General features: G+C 34.7%; 1 protein-coding gene across 4 annotated transcripts in view; it reads left to right on the plus strand.

The window, feature by feature from the left end:
• ADGRB3 (adhesion G protein-coupled receptor B3) overlaps nt 1–21,735 on the plus strand; it is a 723,296-nt gene that overhangs the window by 282,597 nt on the left and 418,964 nt on the right. For 3 of the 4 annotated variants that reach the window (XM_059178365.1, XM_059178363.1, XM_059178364.1), the window contains 3 exons: nt 3,514–3,675; nt 8,699–8,863; nt 21,241–21,405. In XM_059178365.1, coding sequence (XP_059034348.1) covers nt 3,514–3,675; nt 8,699–8,863; nt 21,241–21,405 — 492 coding nt within the window. The remainder of the gene's footprint in view (nt 1–3,513; nt 3,676–8,698; nt 8,864–21,240; nt 21,406–21,735) is intronic. The other variant, XM_059178366.1, reaches the window with a different exon arrangement.

Consider the following 21,735-nt stretch of genomic DNA (forward strand, 5'->3'; position numbering starts at 1 on the left):
TTAACATTAATGTGAGAATGAAGAAAAATGCAATAGAGGTAAAATTAAATGAGGAAGACATTAGAATATATATTTTATATTAGTCATGAGGGAAAATGATGCAAAATCTATAAACTTTTATAATTAAGAATTACTTCTCAAAATGAATAACCTGGCCTCTTCAACCAATATGATTAGTAAATCCTGTGTCTGAAAAGCAAGCTTTCCATAAAAAATAACATGTGTGGAAATTGTTTTTAAAAGAGTAACATTTGGTAAAATAATGTTACTTTACCAAAATAACTTAATCATTTTGGTTAGTCCAATAATTGAGGTAAGCTAGTTTAAATATAACTGAATAGGCTATCTCCAATAGCCTAGAACACAGTTTATATTTATGGTAAAAAATGAAATGAAGTGATAAAATGCAGGTATTTGATATAGACATCCAAATTAAATAACAAAAGATGGGTTAAGATAATTTAATTGCACTTGTGCTTTTTAACATCATAGTCATCAAATGATCTTATAAACATGTTTAGGAAAGTGCTCCTGTATTCCAGTGGGGAAAATAGCCTATATTAGTAAAGGATAGCATGTCATCTAAAACAGAAATATAAAATTAAAAATATGTTTCTAATTTAATGATTTTAACATACTAGCATAAATTTATATCAATTTTTTGTAATTTAAAATGCAGTCATACATTGTCTCATTTAATCCTCACATGTGCATTTTGAGGTAGATGTATTACCCAATTTGTTGAGAGGTTCAGAGAAATAAAGTGACTTCCTCAAGGTCACAGAACTAATATTCAGTAGCTTCCCACCCGACACAGGTCCTCTGACTTCATTTACAGTGCTTTTCCAGTCCTCTTTCCTGTTTCATGTCAGGATAAAGAGCCTTAATAGTGCCTTAGATTCTTCAGTGTTCCATACCGTGTTTCATGTGCCTTCTCTGTTACAAGCTAAGGAACCAGAGTAGTTTGTGCTATCACCAAAGACATACATATTAAAAGCAGTACACTTTGTATTATACTTAGCTATTTTAATGTCAGTGAGTTTTTAAAAATATACATATCTTTCTTATAAAGTATATGAGGTATTTCTCATAGTTACCCAAACTGCTGGACCAGAATAGTCTTCACACTTTTTGGAATGAAGAAGTGTCAGCGTGGAAATCACAACTAGTTAGTGGAAATGTTACACTTGAAACTATACCATTTGAAATCTAATGAGGTCATTTTGGTAGGTAGGCTGGTATTTGAATGACAAATTTTGATTCACAGTGTGAAAGCCAATATGTATTTTATTCATTTATTTATTTTGTTTTTGATCAAGAAAATGAACCATCAATTTGAGCGAGTGAAGAAGGCTAATTTATAATATATGCGCAGAAGCAACCCAGATTTTCAAATATTTGTACAGAAATACATTTAAAAAGGATCTTCATCCTGATTCATTGATCCATTTAATAAAAACATTTTAATGCCATCATAACAAGGCAGGGTAAGAGAAAGACTGCTTTTGTGAAAAAATACAACAATCTTATGCATAACCTTTATCATTTTACTTATAGAGTTCACATTGTTCAAGGTTTTCTAGCTCTTAATTAATAACATACAACATAATATTTCTACTTCACTTACTCTCATCACAACACAGGTTGAAATATCAAAAGAAAAAGATTTGCATTATATTTTTCTTAACTTTACTCTTAAATTCTTCATCCCTAAATATTTTTGTTCATATATACATATATGTGTGGATATTTTTTAACCATTTCCATATTATTGGGTTCCAGAATAATGATTTTTAATTTTTAGAGTATTCTTTAATGTAAAAGAACAAATTATGAGGCCTGCCTTTAAATATTATTCAGATGATCATCCATTATTATGAAGTAGTTAAGTATAAATTGGTGAAGACAAAAAAGACTAAAATAATCAGGGTCATCTATAGAGGACTTTTAGGACAAACACTGATCCAACACTAAAAAAAGTCCTATTTGATGTAATTCATCATCCCAGTTGCCACTGTCTGTGCCCTTATGATATGTATCTAATCATAAATGCCTTATTATCTATGCCTCTAGGTGCATAACACCGACCAATATAAGAGCGAATCTTTATAATGGTACTACCCAAATTGTAGTTGGTGAACCTATGCTTATTGGTGAACTCGTTTTCCCGGAACCCTGAGGAGATAAGAGGCTTATACCGGAATGTAAATTCAACTACTTAATCAAGCACATGTTTTATTTCAGCTGACTTTTTTGTTTGTCTGTTTGGAAAAAAATTCTCAGTGAATAAATCAGCAAGTTGAGTTTACATTCTGGTCCAGCCTCCTTCTGTCCTGGAGTACCAGTCTATGGACCAGCTGTCCTGAGCAGCACTGCAAGTAATTTCTATGTCATTCACTAACCTTTCCAAAGAAAAAAAAGACATGGACAAATAAATTATCATATTCTATTTTTTGAATGATAACTCGAAGGCAAATTCTAAGCAGAACTAAACTGTTCCTTGGTTTTATAGTCAGTGATACAAAGTATTCAGAAACACTTCACCTGCATACCTTTCCCACAACGAAATAACTAACGTTAAGTCCTTCCCTGCCAGCAGGTAAATGCCCCAATTTTGTATTTGGGAAAAAACAACTGCAAGTTTTCAAATCAGTGTTAAAAATCTATCCCGAACCTGATGTCAACAGAATCAGAAATCTATTGCGATGGTCTTAGGAATTCTTGACTTTAAGTCTTTTTTGGACATGACTTGGCTAATAATAGAAACTAGATGTAATTTTAGTGTGATGCTTACTCCAAGAAAATTAATCAATTCAGAAATTCAATTGGCTTTCTAGGGCCCTATTTTGATTACATTAATAGAAACCATAGAGAAATTTTTCTTCCTTTTGAGTAAAACTCACTCCTCTACATCATCAGGAAAATTGTGAGCAGCAGGTTTCTAAACAAATGATCACAAAATAAATAGCTGTCATAGGATGAAAAAGTAAGAATTTCACTAGAAATAAATTATAAATGTCTGTGTTTAACCCAATAAAAATTCGATATGCCCAAACTCCCACCTCATCCAGCATTAGAAAGGAGGCTGCTTGCAGTGAAGGATTAGGGAAGAATACGTCAATATGTTCCCGCTCCCTGAAGCCAGAGTACATTTAGCAATACATTTTGCTTCCTCTCCCACCCAAAGGACAAAGCCTTAGATTGGCCTGAAAATGATCCCTTCAGCAATCGTTGTTGAAAAATGCTGACTGGTCCCCTAGTGTGTGTAGCACAGTGGTTTTGTGAAGAGCAGTTTTGCTAACAAGGTTATAACAAACTTGGACCTTGCATCAGTGTCATATGTATCTCCCTTTATATATATTTTTCTCTGAAATGTGTTCTTGTACCTTTTAATGTGATGTCATATTTTTACATTTAAACTATTCATGCATGTCATAATGTCAGTTTGGTATGATGTTTAGTAGATGAATATTCAAAGCGGTATTTCATGTTTATTTGTTGTCTTGCACACAGGTGAATCTGGTGTGGAAGAGTGGTCCCAGTGGAGCACATGCTCAGTTACTTGTGGTCAAGGGTCGCAGGTGCGAACCAGAACTTGTGTATCACCTTACGGGACACACTGCAGCGGCCCATTAAGAGAATCAAGGGTTTGCAATAACACTGCCCTCTGTCCAGGTAGTGTTAGCAGCAACTACAACTGTGGATGTTATTGAATTGTGTCATGCTACGCATTTGGAAAGATTTGTTATGTTCATATAAACTGGGTATAGATATTTTAATTAAAGTGCATAAGTTTAACTCGTATTCAGCGGTGAAATTTTATCATACATGTGATGATTTCTGCTTTCAGAGCAGTCAGGAAATTATGTAAGTGACTCTCCTACCCATGGCAACTATATGCTTGAAATTTCTGTATCTGCATCTAATAAGATTCTAAGAGCTTTCCTTGTTTCAGGTGGCAAAAATATCCAATTGAATATTTGAGGAAATGTAACCTGCAGGCATACTGGAAATGTGATCTGTATCCATTGTTTAAGGCAGTAGCTGATACAGTCTTTAAAGCAGTTAGCTGTTTTTCTATTACTTACTTGGTTCTATCAGAGAAAATAGTTCCCCTGACCAAAGGACATTCTGTTAATTTATTTTATTCAGGTGACTGTCCTTATCCAAGCTACCCACTGCATTGTAAACTTTGAAGTCATTAATGGGGGAAAAAAATCTTCAATGCTAAAAAGAGCATAGCCCTGTAGCTTGCCCAGGTGGGGTGAGCTTTTCCAGATGAAATTAACATTTTGTTCTCATTTGAGGCCCACATGCATGTTATAGGCATCTCCTCTTGAATTACTGACTTTCATGTAAAAATGAGTACAAAAAGGAATTTGGGCTTTCTTTCACGAAGTCCAAAGCACATGATATTGTGAATCTCCTGGTTTATATTTTTGTTTAACTATTTGGTCAATGGGCCATGGTCAAAACATATTGACCATTGCAATTGACACTGAACTTGCATCCACTAGAGGCCTCCAAAACGGGGTGGGCAACAAGAGAAGGATAGACACTGCAGCAGGTTTTCATCTGCTACACTGTAGGTAAAAGTTTTCTGATGACTTCCATTTCCAGAGATGGCTGATTTTGCAGTTGCTAAAAGTCAGATTTGAGAGTGGGTGGCATGGGGGAAGGGCAGGGATAGTCCCAATTTCGCAGCAGAATGAGCAAGGGCAACCCATTAAAAGACAGTCTGGAGGAGTTGTTAAATGGGTACAGGGTTTTGATTTGCAAAATGAGTAAGTTCTGGAGACCTGTTTTACAACAATGGGAATGTATTTAACACTACTGAAGTGTATACCTAAAATAGTTTAGATGATAAGTTTTCTGTTATGTACTTTTTTGTCACAATAAAAGAAAAGACAATCTGGAAGAAACAAAAGGGAAAGGAAATGGTGGGCACAATGAGGAGAGCTGATGCATGAGATGGGAAATCCCTTTATAATGTCATTGGGAGATGCAGAGCAGCAGATTCAGGTAGAATTAAAAGCTAAACAGGGCAGAAAACTATGGGGAAGAGAAGACAGAATTAGCAGGAAGCAGCAAAATTTCCAGTGAACACAAGAAAAATCCATGATAGTCAGTGGGAATTAAACTAGGTGAGAAGGAGCATCAAGTGGGGAAAAAAAAAATCGGGTAATAAGTGCTTACAGAGGTAATGGAAGGGGAGGATAATAAAAAAAGATGACAAAACCAGTGGTGGGAGAGCAAACAGACTCTAGGTCTGTTAGGCAAGAAAAAAAATGAGATGAAGGTTTTCAAAATTATCAAATTTCTCAGTTTTGTACCTAAAATGACCTCATGAGTAAACGCTTGTGGATTTTCAGCTAGGTGCGGGTATAGTACATTGTCTCATATTTAAAATAGAATATGTCATGAAAACTGTAACTGAAAGTAATTTTAAAAACTTAAATAGTACCTAAACAGTGTAAATATCTTTCTAAAATAATACTTTAAATTCCCAAGTAGAAAATTAGCTCAGAAATCAATAGCCTAGTTGTCACACTATGACAAAAAGTGTGTATGGCATTTAATTAATGGAAATGACACAAGGACAAAATGAATGTCAAAGCCACTTTCCATAAAATATATGGAATGAGAGAATTTGAGCTTGTATTTATTTGACCTACTAAAGCCTAATCTATAGTGTTATAAATTAGCTGCTTTTCACTTATATTATTCTAATTTCAAAAGAAGGGTTTTCTTAATTAAATTGCATAATAATGTGTTACTTCTAACATGGATCCTAGGACATCCAGCTTGTTGCAGATTGTTGCTTGGACATTATAGCCTCTTCAAAAATTTCTATTACTCAGAGCAGAAGATGATAGAGTTAAATAACAAGTAAATTGAGAAAGTAAAGAGCTACATTAAATTATGTATTAACTGTCCTGGTTTCTGACTTACAGTTTTATGATCTCTTCCAGGGTTTCTCAACCTCGGTTCTATTGACATTTTGACATGGATAAATCTTTGTTGTGGGAGGCTGGCCTGAGCATTCTTGGATGCTAGTAGCGTCCCTCCTTCCCCTGAGCTGTGACAATCAAAAATTACTCTGGACATTGCTAAATGTCCCCTGGAGGGCAAAATTGCCTCTGGTTGAGAACCACTGGTCTACTCTATATGTGTCCTAATCCCTTAGAAGTTTATTTGGGCTAAGGAATGGTTTGATATATTTTTTGGGGGGGGTACATGTCACAGTATCCATATCTAAATATTTATTAAGAAAAAAAAACTTTCCACTTAAAGGAGTTGTTTTATACATCCCAATGTAAATTATAAGCTAATTTGTATTCTTATTTCAAAATCTAGTAATAATATAATTTGTATATTGTATAATCCTCATTTCATCTTTAGATTGCACAGAGTAAGGATGTGATAATATAGCTAGTGTCTAAGCAAAGAAGAAAACTATAAAGATGGATTTATTTGATTAAAGTTTCTTGGTTTTATTAAGCACATTTTCCAAATGAACTAGATTCTTTAAAGATTTTCATAATTTACTGAAAAGTAAAAGAATTTATATAATAATTTGTTGCTAAAATAAAAATATCTTTATTCTTTAAAATAAATCTTATGAATAGCATCTATAAAATTATAAGATAGGTGTTATAATTTCCAACTAATTCAATAATATCTACAATAAACTATTATTAATAATTTTTTAAGTATTTAAAAAATTTTTTTTATAAATGATGTGGAAGATTCATGAAATTTCTGAAATTTCACCATAGAACAATAGAGTGTTAAAAAGTAGGGAGTAACATACTTTTCAGAGGACTCCAGCTTCATGATTTAACTAAACCACTAAGATTAATCAACATTTCTTTGAGATTAATAGAGAAAAATCTGCCAATTTAGCAGCTTTTTTTCTTTTAGGCTTTGTTCAACGAACACAGAACAGTGTGATTTGATTGAGGAGAAAATTAACAGAATGAGCAATATGATGTATAGACTCTAGGGGAAGAAAAGTTTGTTTTTAAATGGAGAAATCTTGGTAATTTGCAAAAATTGATTAAAGATATATGTTTTATATGACAAAATACATTCGTATATAATATTTTTAAAATATTTTGCTATCATTGATCATATACACCTATATGTAAATAAAAGTATATGCATTTTTTTTTCCTTAGAGTTGAATATAGATTAATTATTTAATCTTATGCCAGTAGATACCAAGTGGTTTCGGTTTTTCAACCTTAGAAAAATGTGAACATATTAATTTCTTTCACTCTCTGACTTTTTTTCTATGTAATATTTTAAAAATATATTTTCTAGCAACTTTCTCAGAAACTTGAAGAATTTTTCACTGAGCATTACACAAACGAGGCTAAATTTTTAATATTTCAGTGTATTTTCACAACCAGCTGGGACAACTCAATAGCATAAATAGAATAGAATGGGGTGCCTCATAATTAAGGTATAATATATGTGTTTTTAAAGTAACAACTTGGTTCACACATACACAAAAAACAGTCTAGGTAGACTATATTTACGCATAACTCCTCTGACACTTTGTATGGAATCTGCTTACCCCTACCAAAGTTGAGGAGAAAGTGAAATCTTTTTCATCATTTATTCTATATTTCTACTCTCCCTTCTCATTCTAGTGGGTGTCCCATAAGACTTCTGCTTATGAACTTCTAAGAGCATACGAAGACCAGAGGTTCAACATTAAGACAGGAGCTTTTGAGCCAAAGAGCACATTTTTCCCAGCTTCTTTTTATGTGTATTATCCACAGAGTGTTATTCCTTACTATCCCAAATATTAAAAGTTGGGATGAGCTTGGTGAATTGCCTGTGACGAAGATGGGATCTAAACTCTAAACTCTAGTGGACTTTATGCAAAACATATCAATATGTATGCATACTGGTTCTTAGGGAGAGAGCACAAATTTTGTTGATATTTCTGATTAGTTTGAATCCATCCTAACGGCATAATTGAAGTATTGGTGTATGTATACTTATGTTAGGAGTAATCCTAATTAGATCATTTACTTTCTCTAGAAACTTTTGTTTATTATTGCCACGCATTTTAAAAGAGGACAAAGAGGAGAATCTTATGCGAGTAGATAAGAGTTTTTGAAAAGACAGAGTAGATAGAGTTTACTCAAAGACAATGACTTTAAACACCCACATTTTTAAAAGGGCAGAAATACGTAAAATACATACCACTAACTTTCAGATTTTTTTTTTTATTTTTTGATAGCATCGAAGTCGTTAGTCCTGAAATGTTAAAAATTAGGTTGGCCCTTATATATTTAAATACAAACTTAACTCCAGAAGATCATATCTGTTATAAGAAATTTAGTTTTCTATACTACCTTATAAGTTTATATTACTTGCATTTAAAAAATAACTCATGCAATTTTACTATGAGGGAGAGAGCTGTGTTTCCATTAAAAAAAGAACACATTTAAAGTTTATGACAAATAACTGTTCAAATACAGAAAAAGTGCACGTCATATTGCATTATGTTAATGAATTTTCAAATTAACCTTTGTATTCTTCTGGCAAATAGGAGTGTTAACTGAGCTTTTAAAATATCTTCATACTGTCTATTTGATGATTTTTTTCATTATAGTTAAGAAAAAAATATTTGACTTTACCTCTCTGCTTTTGTTGTTGAAGCTTCTTTGCTTTATTACAGTACATGGAGTTTGGGAGGAGTGGTCACCATGGAGTTTATGTTCATTTACATGTGGTCGAGGCCAAAGAACAAGAACAAGGTCGTGCACACCTCCTCAGTATGGAGGAAGGCCGTGTGAAGGACCTGAGACACATCATAAGCCTTGTAATATTGCTCTGTGCCCAGGTGAGTATATTCTGCATTTGGCGAACTTTGTATTTGTGTCCTTTGTATGTGGCCCCTGGTATACGTAGGAAATATCATGAACACAATCTTTATTCAGTCACAATGGAATATGTGTCCTTTGCTTACTATTTCTTGCTTAAAACTGGGCACGTACTTGATCTTATCATATGCAGTGGTTTATAATATTTCCTAGACTGAGTATCAAAGCTCACCTTTCTTCAGTTTCTATAATTTATATTAAGTCTTTCCACTAAGATTTTGTCCATACTCAGTTTTCCCTCCTAGAAAAATTATAAGGGGCCCCAAAGACATAAGATTGACTATTGCCTTGACACTATAACTAGAGAGACTGATTTAGAGGCAGTCCTTCTCATTGTGAGTCATTGTCTGACACACATTCAGTTAAGGAGTGGGGCTTCACCGCGGATCATGTATGGAAAAGACAGATATTTGTTAGGAAAACAGACCTTATAGATTCACTGTTAGATTCATAAGATGGTTAGCTCAGAAATGACATGTAACTTCATGTATTATGAAAACTACAGAGTTCATAGAGTATATTTGTTTCAATGCTGTTTTACTGAACTTGATAACTTCACCCATTATTATTACATTATAACTTCACCCATTATTTTAAAAACTTAAAAAGACTGATCTTCAATTCAAGAGGCTTCTAACTTATGAGAGGAAAAACACATAGAAATGACAGAATCTTCTGGAAACTAGCCAAGGCATATTTTAGAGGAAGAGATTGGCAAAGGCTAGAATGGCAAAGACCAATGTAAATAGCCATTGATCTACTCCTTGGGAGACTTTTTCATTATCCCATTCTGCATGCAAGCAACATAGCTGAGATCATGGTATTATTCTCCAAACATATTATCCAACTTATATTCAGTCCCATTTGTACTCTCAATTCCCCAAAGTAATATCCTATGACATGAAGCAATGATTTAGTTTCTCTGGAAATTTTAAGTATCTAAAACATCTTGAGATTGAAAGTCCTCCAAAATGTAGATAACCAACAGTCATCTCACAAGCTTGTTCCCTCTTACTTTGGAGAAAGACTACTTAGGTTCCTATATGAGAAATACACATTTAAAGATGTGGTAGTTATATTTACTCCTACAATTTTATGAATTCTATGAATTATGACTATAACTTGTACAATTCAATATTCGTGTAATTGTGAATATTTGGGAGTTAAAATTATGATCCCTTATTTGCAAATCACTCCCAGAAAATCTATTTATGAATTCAGTTATGTTCTGTTATTTCTGTCTCTCTATAAGTATACAGACAAGCACATAGACACAGACACAGACACAGACACACACACACACACACACACACACACACATATATATATATATAAATGCCCTGCCCTTTCTCTAAAGATTTGGGCAAGCTTATACAAATTTTAGAGTTTTTTTAAATGTTGAGCTGTAACATTTACAAAGTCAAATATAATTCGTTTTTATTTGTCCACGGAATGTGAAAAAATAGAAAATATGGGGAAATGAAAAATAATAGCTAACTATACAATCTCTTTTAATATACTAGTTTTTACTATTTCTTTTACCTTGGCAAATCCCCATTGGTATAAAGATAAAAATGGCACTGATCAGTTAAAATGTTATCAACCATGTTTTGCGTAGTCTATTTTCCACGAACTTTCTAAAAGTAAAATGCTTGGGGGTCGGGAGATAAGGATGCTGAGTTGTTAGAATTCAGATAAGAAAACTCATTTTTCTAAGTTGATATAATTGTTTTATCACTGAAGTAGTAATCACTGTCGTTGAAATCACTCAGACCATTAAAATTAGGTCTTTCTTTTGTGTAGGTCTTTCTTTAATTTTGGAATTTTATGTCTTTATTATTTGTAAAACTGGTTTAGCTCATATTCTCTTATAGGCAGTCATTCTGGATATATATCAGGTACTTAATTAATTTACTTTTTTTTTTTTTACTATTATTTCCAGTCTTGAATTTAGTTGTATCATAAAAGATAAAAAACTCTTACCATGTTGTATCCCAATTTCCTTACTATTCTAAAGCGAATTCTAATGGCTATAATTAAAAAAAAAAAAAAAAAGGTTTTATACTTTACCAAACATTTTGACATTATGCTTTTGAAATATGTAAGATTTATTTGGTGCAAACATTTGGAATTCTCTTTAAAAATAACTGTCTTATAGCTAGATTCAGGTGCCTTCACTATATATAAAAGTGTCATCATGTGTCGACAAGTTTTAAGACACTACTGAGAAGAATATATAGGTCCGGATCTCAAGAAATTTGTAATCTCTTTGGAGGATACAGACATAAACATGTGAAAAGTTGAATGCAGTTCTGATAAACACATATAAATACTCCACTTCAGTGAGTGGGGATAATTTGAGAATTCAGTGATTTTAGCCTACATTTCTTGTAGCCATCCAACCTGAGATCCCAGAGACATCTTTTTAAGGTGTAAAGCTGTGATAGGCAGTATGTCGGTAATGAAGAAAACATGCCAAGACCTATACACTTGGTTCCCCTTGGCTAGGCCAGTTGTCAAGTGAAGACCAGGGGAGAACAGAAGAAACAATAGAAACAACAAATAGGGTCTCAACTCACCAATTTTACAAGCTCTGACCATGTGCCTTGTGGTGATGGTCAGTGATATTTCAGGGTGGAATCACGTTGGAACAGCAAAGCAGCATCTAGCATCATACTTTTAAGAAATACATATAACCACCCTAATGAAGTGGACGCTACATAGGGCTGATAAAAAAAATAATGAAATATATTTTATTTATGCAAATTTTGACATCAACAAAGTAGATGGCATCCTACTTTCATCAGGTGCTTTCCTTAGTCGATGTCCAACTTTCTCCCGCTTCTTTTGAGGTAAGGGAAAACTGTCTGCCTGGGATCCATATAAGGAGAGAGGAACGAAAAGAAAGGGTATTTCCTAGGAAATGTGGTATTTCCTAGATGAGTTATCAGTTCCTAATGTGTATCATATCTAAGAACAGGGACCACTGTTGATGGAGGGAGATTGGCAAGAGATACAGAGCAACGAGAGGGATCCACTACAATTCATTCACTAACTATAAACATGTTATCCCATTTTCCTCCTTTCTTATCTATACCAATAATTAAATGTGATATTCTGGAAGGGTATGTGTATGTATGTGTATGTCCAGTGGTCCTCGTGGTCTGTTTTTCTTATTGCATAAAACTTAGAATTTGTAGCAGTCCATATTTTCTCTTTTCTCTGAATTTTCATTGCAATCCCTAATCAAACATCAAATTCATCATGGTATTAATTAGTATATTAAGGAAATTCTCTTTCATTGCCTTTTTATCTCTCTGTGCAACTTTGTACTAATAGTATCCAATACATTACTGTTGAATGGATTTTCTTGATGGACATGTATAAATTTTTAGTTCTCCTCTGCCCAAAAAAATTACAGGACATTTTCTGGGTATATTTAATAATAGATTGATGTGGTATAGTGGAAGCTGGCCTTACACAAGAGAACACTTATTTAAATTTAGGTATCACCATTTAATACTTGTATTCCCCCTCTATAAATGGGGACAATAGCATACCCATTTCACAGGACAGTAGGAGGACCATGTGAGATGCTTTAAGGGAGATAACCTGGTAAACTGCAAACAGTGTATAAGTATCAGTATTATTATTATTATTATTATTATTATTATTATTATTATGTCAGCAGCCTAAAGTCAAAGTCCATTGGGATGACACGTATAGTTGAACAAGCTATATTCCTTACTCTTTGCATTGAGGGAAAATTAATATAAGAAACTCTGGGACATCTTGGTAAGAGGGTGTTAGAAAGACTTATTAAGGGTTTAGACTTCTTTTGGGTGACTTCAAGGAGAGTTTTAGGAAGTGGGGCTTTGCTCTGGATTTAAATGTCTGGATGTGGTGGTGGGGATCTATGATTGGTATTTTAATGAATTATCCAGGAGGAGGGAAACTTGCTGTAATTGGTGAACAAGTGACAGTCACTCTTACTAGCTGAGAGAAGAGAATGTTTGGAACTTTGTGGGTTGTCCTGTGACCGTGTTTCATTTTATCTCACTTTATCACAGTTTCAAAGTGACCTTGTCTGTTGTTAATGTTCTCTGTGATGGTTTTAGATCCAACAGGAGATAACATATACTTGCTGTGGGTACCAAGCTAACAGTGCCGAATTTAGTTGTGTCAGATCATTTCCTTGGATGTCACCTTGATGGTGATTCTCCGTCTGGGGTGATTTAATCATTTTCCCTGCTTCTGTTTTTTTTTGTTTGTTTGTTTTGTTTTGTTTTATTAATTAATTTATTTTCAGAAAAACAGTATTATTTTTTCACCACACCTGCTTCTGTTTTTAATGTTTTTGATTTTTTTTTAAATATTCACATGGAGAAAGAAAAGTGTTAGACATAATGGACTGTTTACATTTTCTAGGTAGGCCCTTTCTTAAAATTATATAGATGCATATCACCAAAATAAAATTGATACTGCATTTTCCAAAATTAAGTGCTTTAGGGAAATAAAATGTTAAATTCTTACTTCAAAGCCTCAAGGTTTATAGTGATTTTCTTTGTAGTATGTTACTTCAGAGTAATATAGATATATAAAATATACATTACATATATATTATATATATAAAGTATATAAAATTGGGGTTTTTTTTCTGCTAGCTGAAAGACGGAAGGAACCAATACTTCAAGTTCAGTCCTCTTTTTTTTAGCTTTGTCCGTTCTTATTCTTATATAATCTGTGTAGTAAAGTACAAATAATGTAGCATATAGGGGTAAGTAGTAATTGAGTGACAGGCTGAAGACTAAAAGAAATGAAAGAATTATTGACAAATTAGTTTTCATTTATAAGCTGAAACAAATATAAATGAGTTTAATTTAATGATCCAGTGGCAAACACAGCAGTCTGGAATTCGGAAGACACAGATTAATGTTCAGTCCTAATCTTTAATTATCAATATTTACTTAAGCCACATATTCATCTTCTCTGTGCCTCAGTTTTCTCATTTGTAAAACGGAGCCAGCATCCATTTCCCTACTATCTCAGGGGAGTGTTACCTGATTAAAATAAGGTGAAGGAATCCTGAAAAGTAAAAAAACAACATAAAGTGGAGGATGCTTATCAGGTTTTTATGACAGTATTACTTTAAAAAGTAAAGGATTTGGCTGAGACACTTCGGGGGGTCAGCTGATTAAGCACCTTCCTTCAGCTCAGGTCACCATGATCTCCTGATCCTGGAATAGAGTCCCCTGCTCAGCAAGGAGCCTGCTTCTCTCTCTGCCTACCATTTCCCCTGCTCATGCGCGCACGCGCTCTCTCTCTCTCTCTCTCTCTGACAAATAAATAAATAACATCTTAAAAAAAAAAAAAAAAAGGAAAGGATTTGGAAGAAATAGGTAAAATAAATTCAGGATATGATGATAGTTTTTGAGCTCTGTTTCTTACAGACAGTCTTAATCATAGACTCCAAGACTTCCAGCTCGTTTAAGAATCAAAAGCTCAAAGTTTTATTACGTGGGTGCAGAGGCCAAGTAATGAAATTGAAACCTAAAGAAATGACCGAGACAGGCAGTTTTTGTACTTTTTAGACAAAAACAATAAATCTGTGAGGAAGTAACAGAACAAAAAAAAACTTAATTTGGGGAGCTTCAATTAATAAGAAATTCTGAACAGAATTTGGGCCAGTAATGAGAGTTATTTTATAGAACCTTCCAGGCTCTAAATTTCCTATCTCTGGTGATAAGGATGTCTCTTTACCACTTAATACTGGGAGGGTACCTTTCTCCCAGGAGATCTGCTTCTTGCTTTCTGGACACAAGGGACAGGGACATAATATTCTTCTTGCCTTGGTTGTTTCTTAAGTAACTTTTATTTAAAATAATCGACATGGGGTGCCTGGGTGGCTCATATGGTTAAGCCTCTGCCTTCGACTCAGGTCATGATCCCAAGGTCCTGAGAAGGAGCCCAACATCAGACTTCCTGCCTGGCAGGAAGCCTGCTTTCCCTTCCCACTTCCCCTGCTTGTGTTCCTGCTCTCGCTGTGTCTCTCTCTGTCAAATAAATAAATAAATAAAATCATAAATAAATAAATAAATAAATAATCGACATATCAAAGTGGCACATTTGGGGTGGCCTGACCTTGGCCCATACAGATTACTTCTGCCTCGTTTGAACTGGGGACAAGTACACATATAAGGGCTCATACCAGTCTGTGGGGCTGGGCTGTGTCTCGCCGGTAGTCCTGCATTTGAGAAATGAATCCCTGTGAATCCAGAACCTCAATAGAGAGATCCTGTGAGGTTGTATTTTTCAGATATATTCATAGTCTCTTACAAAGCCTAAGAAGAAGGAACATCACCCAAGGATAGGTCCTCAGGAATACAGCTGGACCCAAATATCTCTGTTACTTAGAGCAAAAGGCTTCAGTCTCCTGTGGACCTAAAGTTTGATTCCTCAGTAAGTCTGAGAGGGTGATGTGCCCACAATCCCTCTGCAGGGAACCCTTTCAGTGAGGCCAGTAAGCAGGAAGATGCTAAACATTTGCCTGACCTTGGTTCAAAAGTCTCTGTTTGTCTCTGCATGAGAATGTTATAATTTGAAACTCAAATGTTACCTCATTAACCTGTTCTTAAATTAATTTGCAATTTGTCTTCTTAACCTTCTGGCTTATTATGTGGCAGTTGTATTCACTTTGTGTCATTTCATACTTTTACCATTGTTCTGGTGATCTTTCAGTGTTTATGAATTTTTAAAAACTGTATCTTTATTAATTTTGGCTTGCTTTCTTTTATTATTTAACTTCTTTCATGCAAACTTTGTCTTAACTTCCCAACTGTTTTATTTTTATTCTTCTTAACCTTACCTTAATAACTTGCTTCTATTTTTAATTGTAATTTTTAAATGATATTTCATTTTGATTTTTCCCCTTTTATGATTTATTTTAAAATGGTGAATGGGAACCAGGTTTATGCTCTCCAGCATATGCCCAAAGCAAGAGGTTGGCTTTTGATTTTTCAGTTATACCATCAAGAGGTCTTTCCAGTTCCCTGAGTAACTTCCAACTCAAAAAAAAAAAAAAAAAAAATCTGAGCTTTCCAAATTTGCCATCACTAAATCAGATAACTTCCTACCACAGGACAGAATTCTTCTCCCCAAGCTCCTCCCTATTGTTAGCGTCATCAATCAGCAATAATCAACCCAAAAGAGTTGCCAAAATGATAGGTTTATTATCCAAAATATTCATGGCTTTATCTTGCAGTGGTTGTTCTCCAACCTATTCTATATTGTCACCAGTTATTGGCAAAGATGTGAAAATTGACTGAAACATGATATTTTCATTAAAATGTATCAGAATTTAATTTGGCCTCTGTACATGGCAGACAGGTAAACACAATTGTAACTCTATATGTATGGCAGGAGGAAGTTCAGATAAAGTAAACCCCAGGAATCTAGCAATTTAACCTTTGCAATTTTAATTATTTTGGGTCCAGAAAATCTAGTAATGTGTCACATTGCTGAAGCGAAACTTTAACTGTCCCCAGGGTGACATTGTGGTATAAGGAAGCACACTGCACTATGGGAAGACAGGCTGATCTCTCCGCATTCTCCTGGCTTCAAGACACAGCCTTATTATTCTCTATTCTTAGTCACCTTTGCAGGATGGCTCATAAAGTAATAGGCATTAGCAGTTTCTAAATTGAAAAAATGAGACTATTTAAAAAATCCAACTGCATATGTTTATGATGGAAATGAAGAGAAGTTGAAAAAGTCTAAGAAGGTGTTAAATCTTAACCTAGCTGCATATTATAGAAGAAATTATGTACTTTAATGCAGTATTTACTAAACAGTGCTCCAAAAAAGGGGGGGAAGAAAGGAGGGATGAGTACCTTTCAAATGTATCTGGGAGGCATAGTTTCAAGTAAAGTTAATTTAATGTAGGACTCCTGCATCATGATTATAATGCCATCACAAATTCAATGTGTCCAAAATAGGCATTTTGATTTCAGGGCTATATACCCCCTAGCCTGTTTGAATCCTAGTCCAACCCAGTTCAGTAAAAGGGTTCACCATTTACCCTTCTCATAAGCCAAAAATCTACAAGTCAACCTTGATTCTCTGGTTTTTTATATCCCACTACCAACCTATCAGCTCTACTTCTAGAAAATATCACAAATTCAAACACTTCTATCTTGACTGATGATACCATAATCTAAGCCACTATCACCTCTGTCTAGAATACCATATAGTCCCCTAACGTCTTACAATACTGATTCATGCCCCCTGTACAATGCATTCTAATCACAACTGCAAACTTAAGTGTTAAAGTATAAATTCTGTCTCATCGCTTCCCTACTTTGAAATCCTCTCATGGCTCCTGATCTTACTTGGTCACACAGACGACAGGGCCCTATGGAATTGGCTTCTGCACGCTACTGAGCCCATCTCCTGTCACTCTCCCCTTTTGGTGATCCACAAGCCCCAGCCTTTTCCCTTTTCTGGAATACACAAAACTTTCTTGACCTCAGGACTTGGCTCTTGTGTAGGGATTTTCACCAATCTTCACATCTCTGGCTCTGTTGGTGACTCAGGACTCTGCTCTGGTGTGTTTTTTTTTTTCTGAGAGGCATGGCTGAGCATACCCTATCACATTGCTCTCATTCATCTTGTCGCCCTTATAAAACTCCTGGCTGAAACTCTTGCTCATTCATTTATTTGTTTATCAGCTGTCCCACCACTCTCTGAGAGTATATGTTCCTTGACAATAGAGCTCAGTGGGTCTTTATCACCACAGTTTTCCCAGACTCTAGTAGAGTCACGGTGTAGCTTCTTCGTAAATCTTTACCTAGGAGTGCATTAGAAAGCTCCAAGAAGAGGTCTGGAATGTTTCCATTTTCCCAAATTATTGGTAACACTTTTCTGACGAAATGACAAGATGTTAGTCATCTTTCAATAGGAACACAGATTTAGACAGAAAGCTTTGAAGTATTTTCAGATTTGGGGGTTTGCAGTGATTCTGGGGTGTATCTCTGACAAATGCTGGAAGTCTGTGGTACACAGGGGTGGGGGTGGGTGGTAAGGAGAAGCCTTGATTTTCTCTGTTGTCTCCATGCTCAACCAAGTGGAAAGCAAATCTGAATACAAGGGCTGAAGGATTAAGATAAGCATCAGATAAAAACAAACAAAAAACCAGGCCCTTCATTTCTTGCAGTACTTAGATAAATGGTCATAAAAAATATATTAAATAGATCACATGATGAATGGTTTTTATTTTTAAACATCTCAACACTTATGCCATATAATGTGTATGTCCTTCTTGGAAATGCTTAAATGTCTAAGACAGAACTCTAAATTTCCACTTCTCAAAAATCCTCCACTTTTTCCCAATTCAGTAAAATAACACTCCCATTTCCTGAAAGGCCTTTGGGCTGATTTCCCTAAAACTAACACAATTACTGATGTTTTTTTTTTTTTTTTTTTTAATTCTAGGATATTAGACTGGGAAAAAAGAGAAATAAAACAATGCCCCACATTTGGCACTAAAAGACATACATTCATGTGTACATGTCCATTGTCTAATGCTTTAAATTAAATTGAAATATCTCTCTGTTTCTAACTTCTCAATTTTTCATTGAGAAAAATTCCCAGTCTCTTTGACTAATCACTCTGCAGGAATATTGAGTTTTTCTCTTTTTCCTCAGTTACTTTGTCAAACCGAGTTTTTCATAATGGTGCAGTTAATGTTTAAGAAAAGGAACTTCTAGTTCTGAATGTAAAATAGAACACCAGAAATGTCCACTTGATATGTCTTCAATTTCATTGCCATATCTTTTCTGTAACTAACTTTATAAGCAAAACCTTATGTACCTAATAGACATGTTTTGTTGATGTTTATGGTAATGAGGATCATAAAAGGGACCTCAAAATGTCGCTCAAATGTCTAATGTTAACTCAATCTTGAACTTTAATCAAAACATAAAATGTATATATTGGTAGAAAGGACTGAACAACTAATGCTACAAATGTATGAATTTAAATATATGTATATATATATGTATATAGTGGTGATGCAAAGTCTTCTTTCAGGAAAAGCCTATTGAGCAAAACACTTTGCAAATATTCTCATTTTTCCTAATCTCTTTTCAGCAAGATCTTTTCTTATTCCTCACCAATAATACAGCACCCTGCCAAATTATCTTCTCTTTGATTTCCACATTTGACTTACTCATACCTGACTCTACATCTTAGCCAGAAAGACTTATCCTGTCTTCTTTGCCAGTGAGTCTGTAACTGTTACATTTATTTAAAAAATTAAAAAGAGGGACTCCTGGGTGGCTCAGTCGTTAAGTGTCTGCCTTTGGCTCAGGTCATGATCTCAGGGTCCTGGGATAGAGCCCCACATCAGGCTCCCTGCTCCGAGGGAAGCCTGCTTCTCCCTCTCCCTCTCCCCCTGCTTGCATTCCCTCTCTTGCTGTGTCTCTCTGTGTCAAATAAATCAATAAAATTTTTTTTTAAATTAAAAAGAAAAATTTTTAAAAACTACAAGTTTACCTCAAACCAGAATTCTCAAGGATATCACATATTCCTTTATTCTAGTCACTTAACATTGAATCAGGTTGAAATCTCCTAATTCATCTTTGTTTATGTGCTGCTTTCTGAATGTTTTCAAAAATTGAATACCTGTACATTCTTTTGCCAATAGAGGGTAAGGTGCATGTATGAATCTTATTTTTTACACTCTTCTAATAATGTCTAGAATAGTAAGGTTTTATAATGCAAGCTCAATAAGTATTTTCTTTGAGAGACAAAGTTCTGAAATGAAAAATGCACTCATCTCCAAAGCCAAGCTAGAGAAGAAATGGACAATTTATAAAATTCCATCGATTCGCTAGCCTTTTCTTGTTTGTCTGGTGAATGGAATACATGACCAGTAAGAGTCTATCACGTACTTTTATAAAGTAAAATGCTATAATTATATCAATGGGATGATTAAGTTGGCATTTTGTGATTTTTAATTTCACAAAAGGTTTATTAAGTACAGCTAGATACTATTAAACAATCTTCCTTGTTAATAGCTACCTGCAAGGCCTGAAATTAGGTTGACAGCACTTACATATGTTCTGCCAAGCTTTTTCGTTTGTTTGGATGGGTGGATAGGTTTTCACAGCAGTATTATCTTATGTTAGAACTTTGGATTTATAGTGAATTTTCTTTCACTGTAAGGAAACTAAGAACCATGGAATAATATAGGAAAAAGCAGACAGTCATATATGAGTGCATTTATAACACTTACATTCTAGTTTATGCTTTCTAAATTGAGTATATGCTTTCTAAATTGAGTAAATATTTTTGCCTAATTCCTTTGTGTACTTGCATTTTGTGGTCTGTGGAATTATGCCTTTGTGAATGCTGCCTCCTTTGAAATTGTCCAAATCTCACCATATTAAGCTAGCATAGTCACTCTAAGTCATTGTGATACATCCTCTGAAAGCTTTCCTGTGCCATGTTGTTACTCCTTTTAACCTTTTATTTACTTATTTGTGTGCATAATGTAATTCTTCTCCTAAATGACAAGATTTTTGAGGGTGGAATTCATACTCTTTAAAATTCTGTATTTCTCGTAACATCTATACATTATTCCTCAATATTCTGCAAGGCTTATCTGAAACTTCACTTGGTCAAGGAAGACTCCCCAGGCCATCTAATCTCTTACTGTCTTGAAATTATCCTTTGAAGTAATGTTACATAATTTATTTAACATTTAATTAATTGCTTAATTCATCAGAGAGGTTCCTTCTTTAAACCACGAGCTTTATAAGTTCTTGATCAGTATTTACTGTGTTCACTGCTGTGTACTCCTCTCCTAGTCCAAGGTCTTGCATTGTTGAGTAATCAGTAAATATTTTGAAGCAATAAGTGGCTCAAAAGACTGGTGGGCACCTGGGTAGCTCAGTTGGTTAAGCAATGGCCTTTGGCTAGGGTCATGATCCTGGAGTCCCGGGATCGTGTCCCACATCAGGCTCCCTACTCAGCCGGGAGTCTGCTACTTCTGTTTACTTCTCTCCTCTCATCTCTCTCTCTCTCTCTCATATAAATAAATAAAATCTTAAAAGAGAGAGAGAGAGATACTGGATACATAAAAGGAAGTAGAAGTGAGAAAATAAGTTAATAGTAGTTTGGGGGGATAGTAAAAAATTAATGCCTATGACTTTCCATTGTATTCACTTAGTGTCTCTTGGTTGGGACTCACCTCTGGGGTTAATTTTACTTTGTAGTTTCTGTACAGTCTTCTCTATTGGAACATCTCCTTACACTGTTTCTCTTTCTGCTTTGGCAGTTGATGGACAGTGGCAAGAGTGGAGTTCATGGAGTCAGTGCTCAGTGACATGCTCGAATGGGACCCAGCAGAGAAGCCGGCAGTGTACTGCAGCGGCTCACGGGGGCTCTGAATGCCGAGGGCCGTGGGCGGAAAGCCGAGAGTGCTATAACCCCGAGTGTACAGGTGAGGCCCGATTACTACATTTAAAGAATGCCTGCCCTTTATAAAATGTGATAGAACCATGCCAGACAGTCATGGAATACTTAGATAATTATGTATTTCTGGTAAATGAAGCCAGTGGTACCAGAGTTCATTCTATTCTATGTTACACTAATAAAGCAACAAAATTCTGGAGATGCTTAGATTAAAAATAGATGGAGTTGATAAGGTTGAGCACTGAACTGGTACTTTTTACAAGTAAGTTTCAGTGTCTCTTTGAAGATTCTGACAAACTTATATAAATATGAGTTAATCATAGTGCTCTGTATTTGACTAGCAAGTTGAATGTTTGAG

The sequence above is a fragment of the Mustela lutreola genome, chromosome 6 (genome assembly GCF_030435805.1).
Source record: "Mustela lutreola isolate mMusLut2 chromosome 6, mMusLut2.pri, whole genome shotgun sequence".
NCBI classification, from domain to species: Eukaryota; Metazoa; Chordata; class Mammalia; order Carnivora; family Mustelidae; genus Mustela; species Mustela lutreola.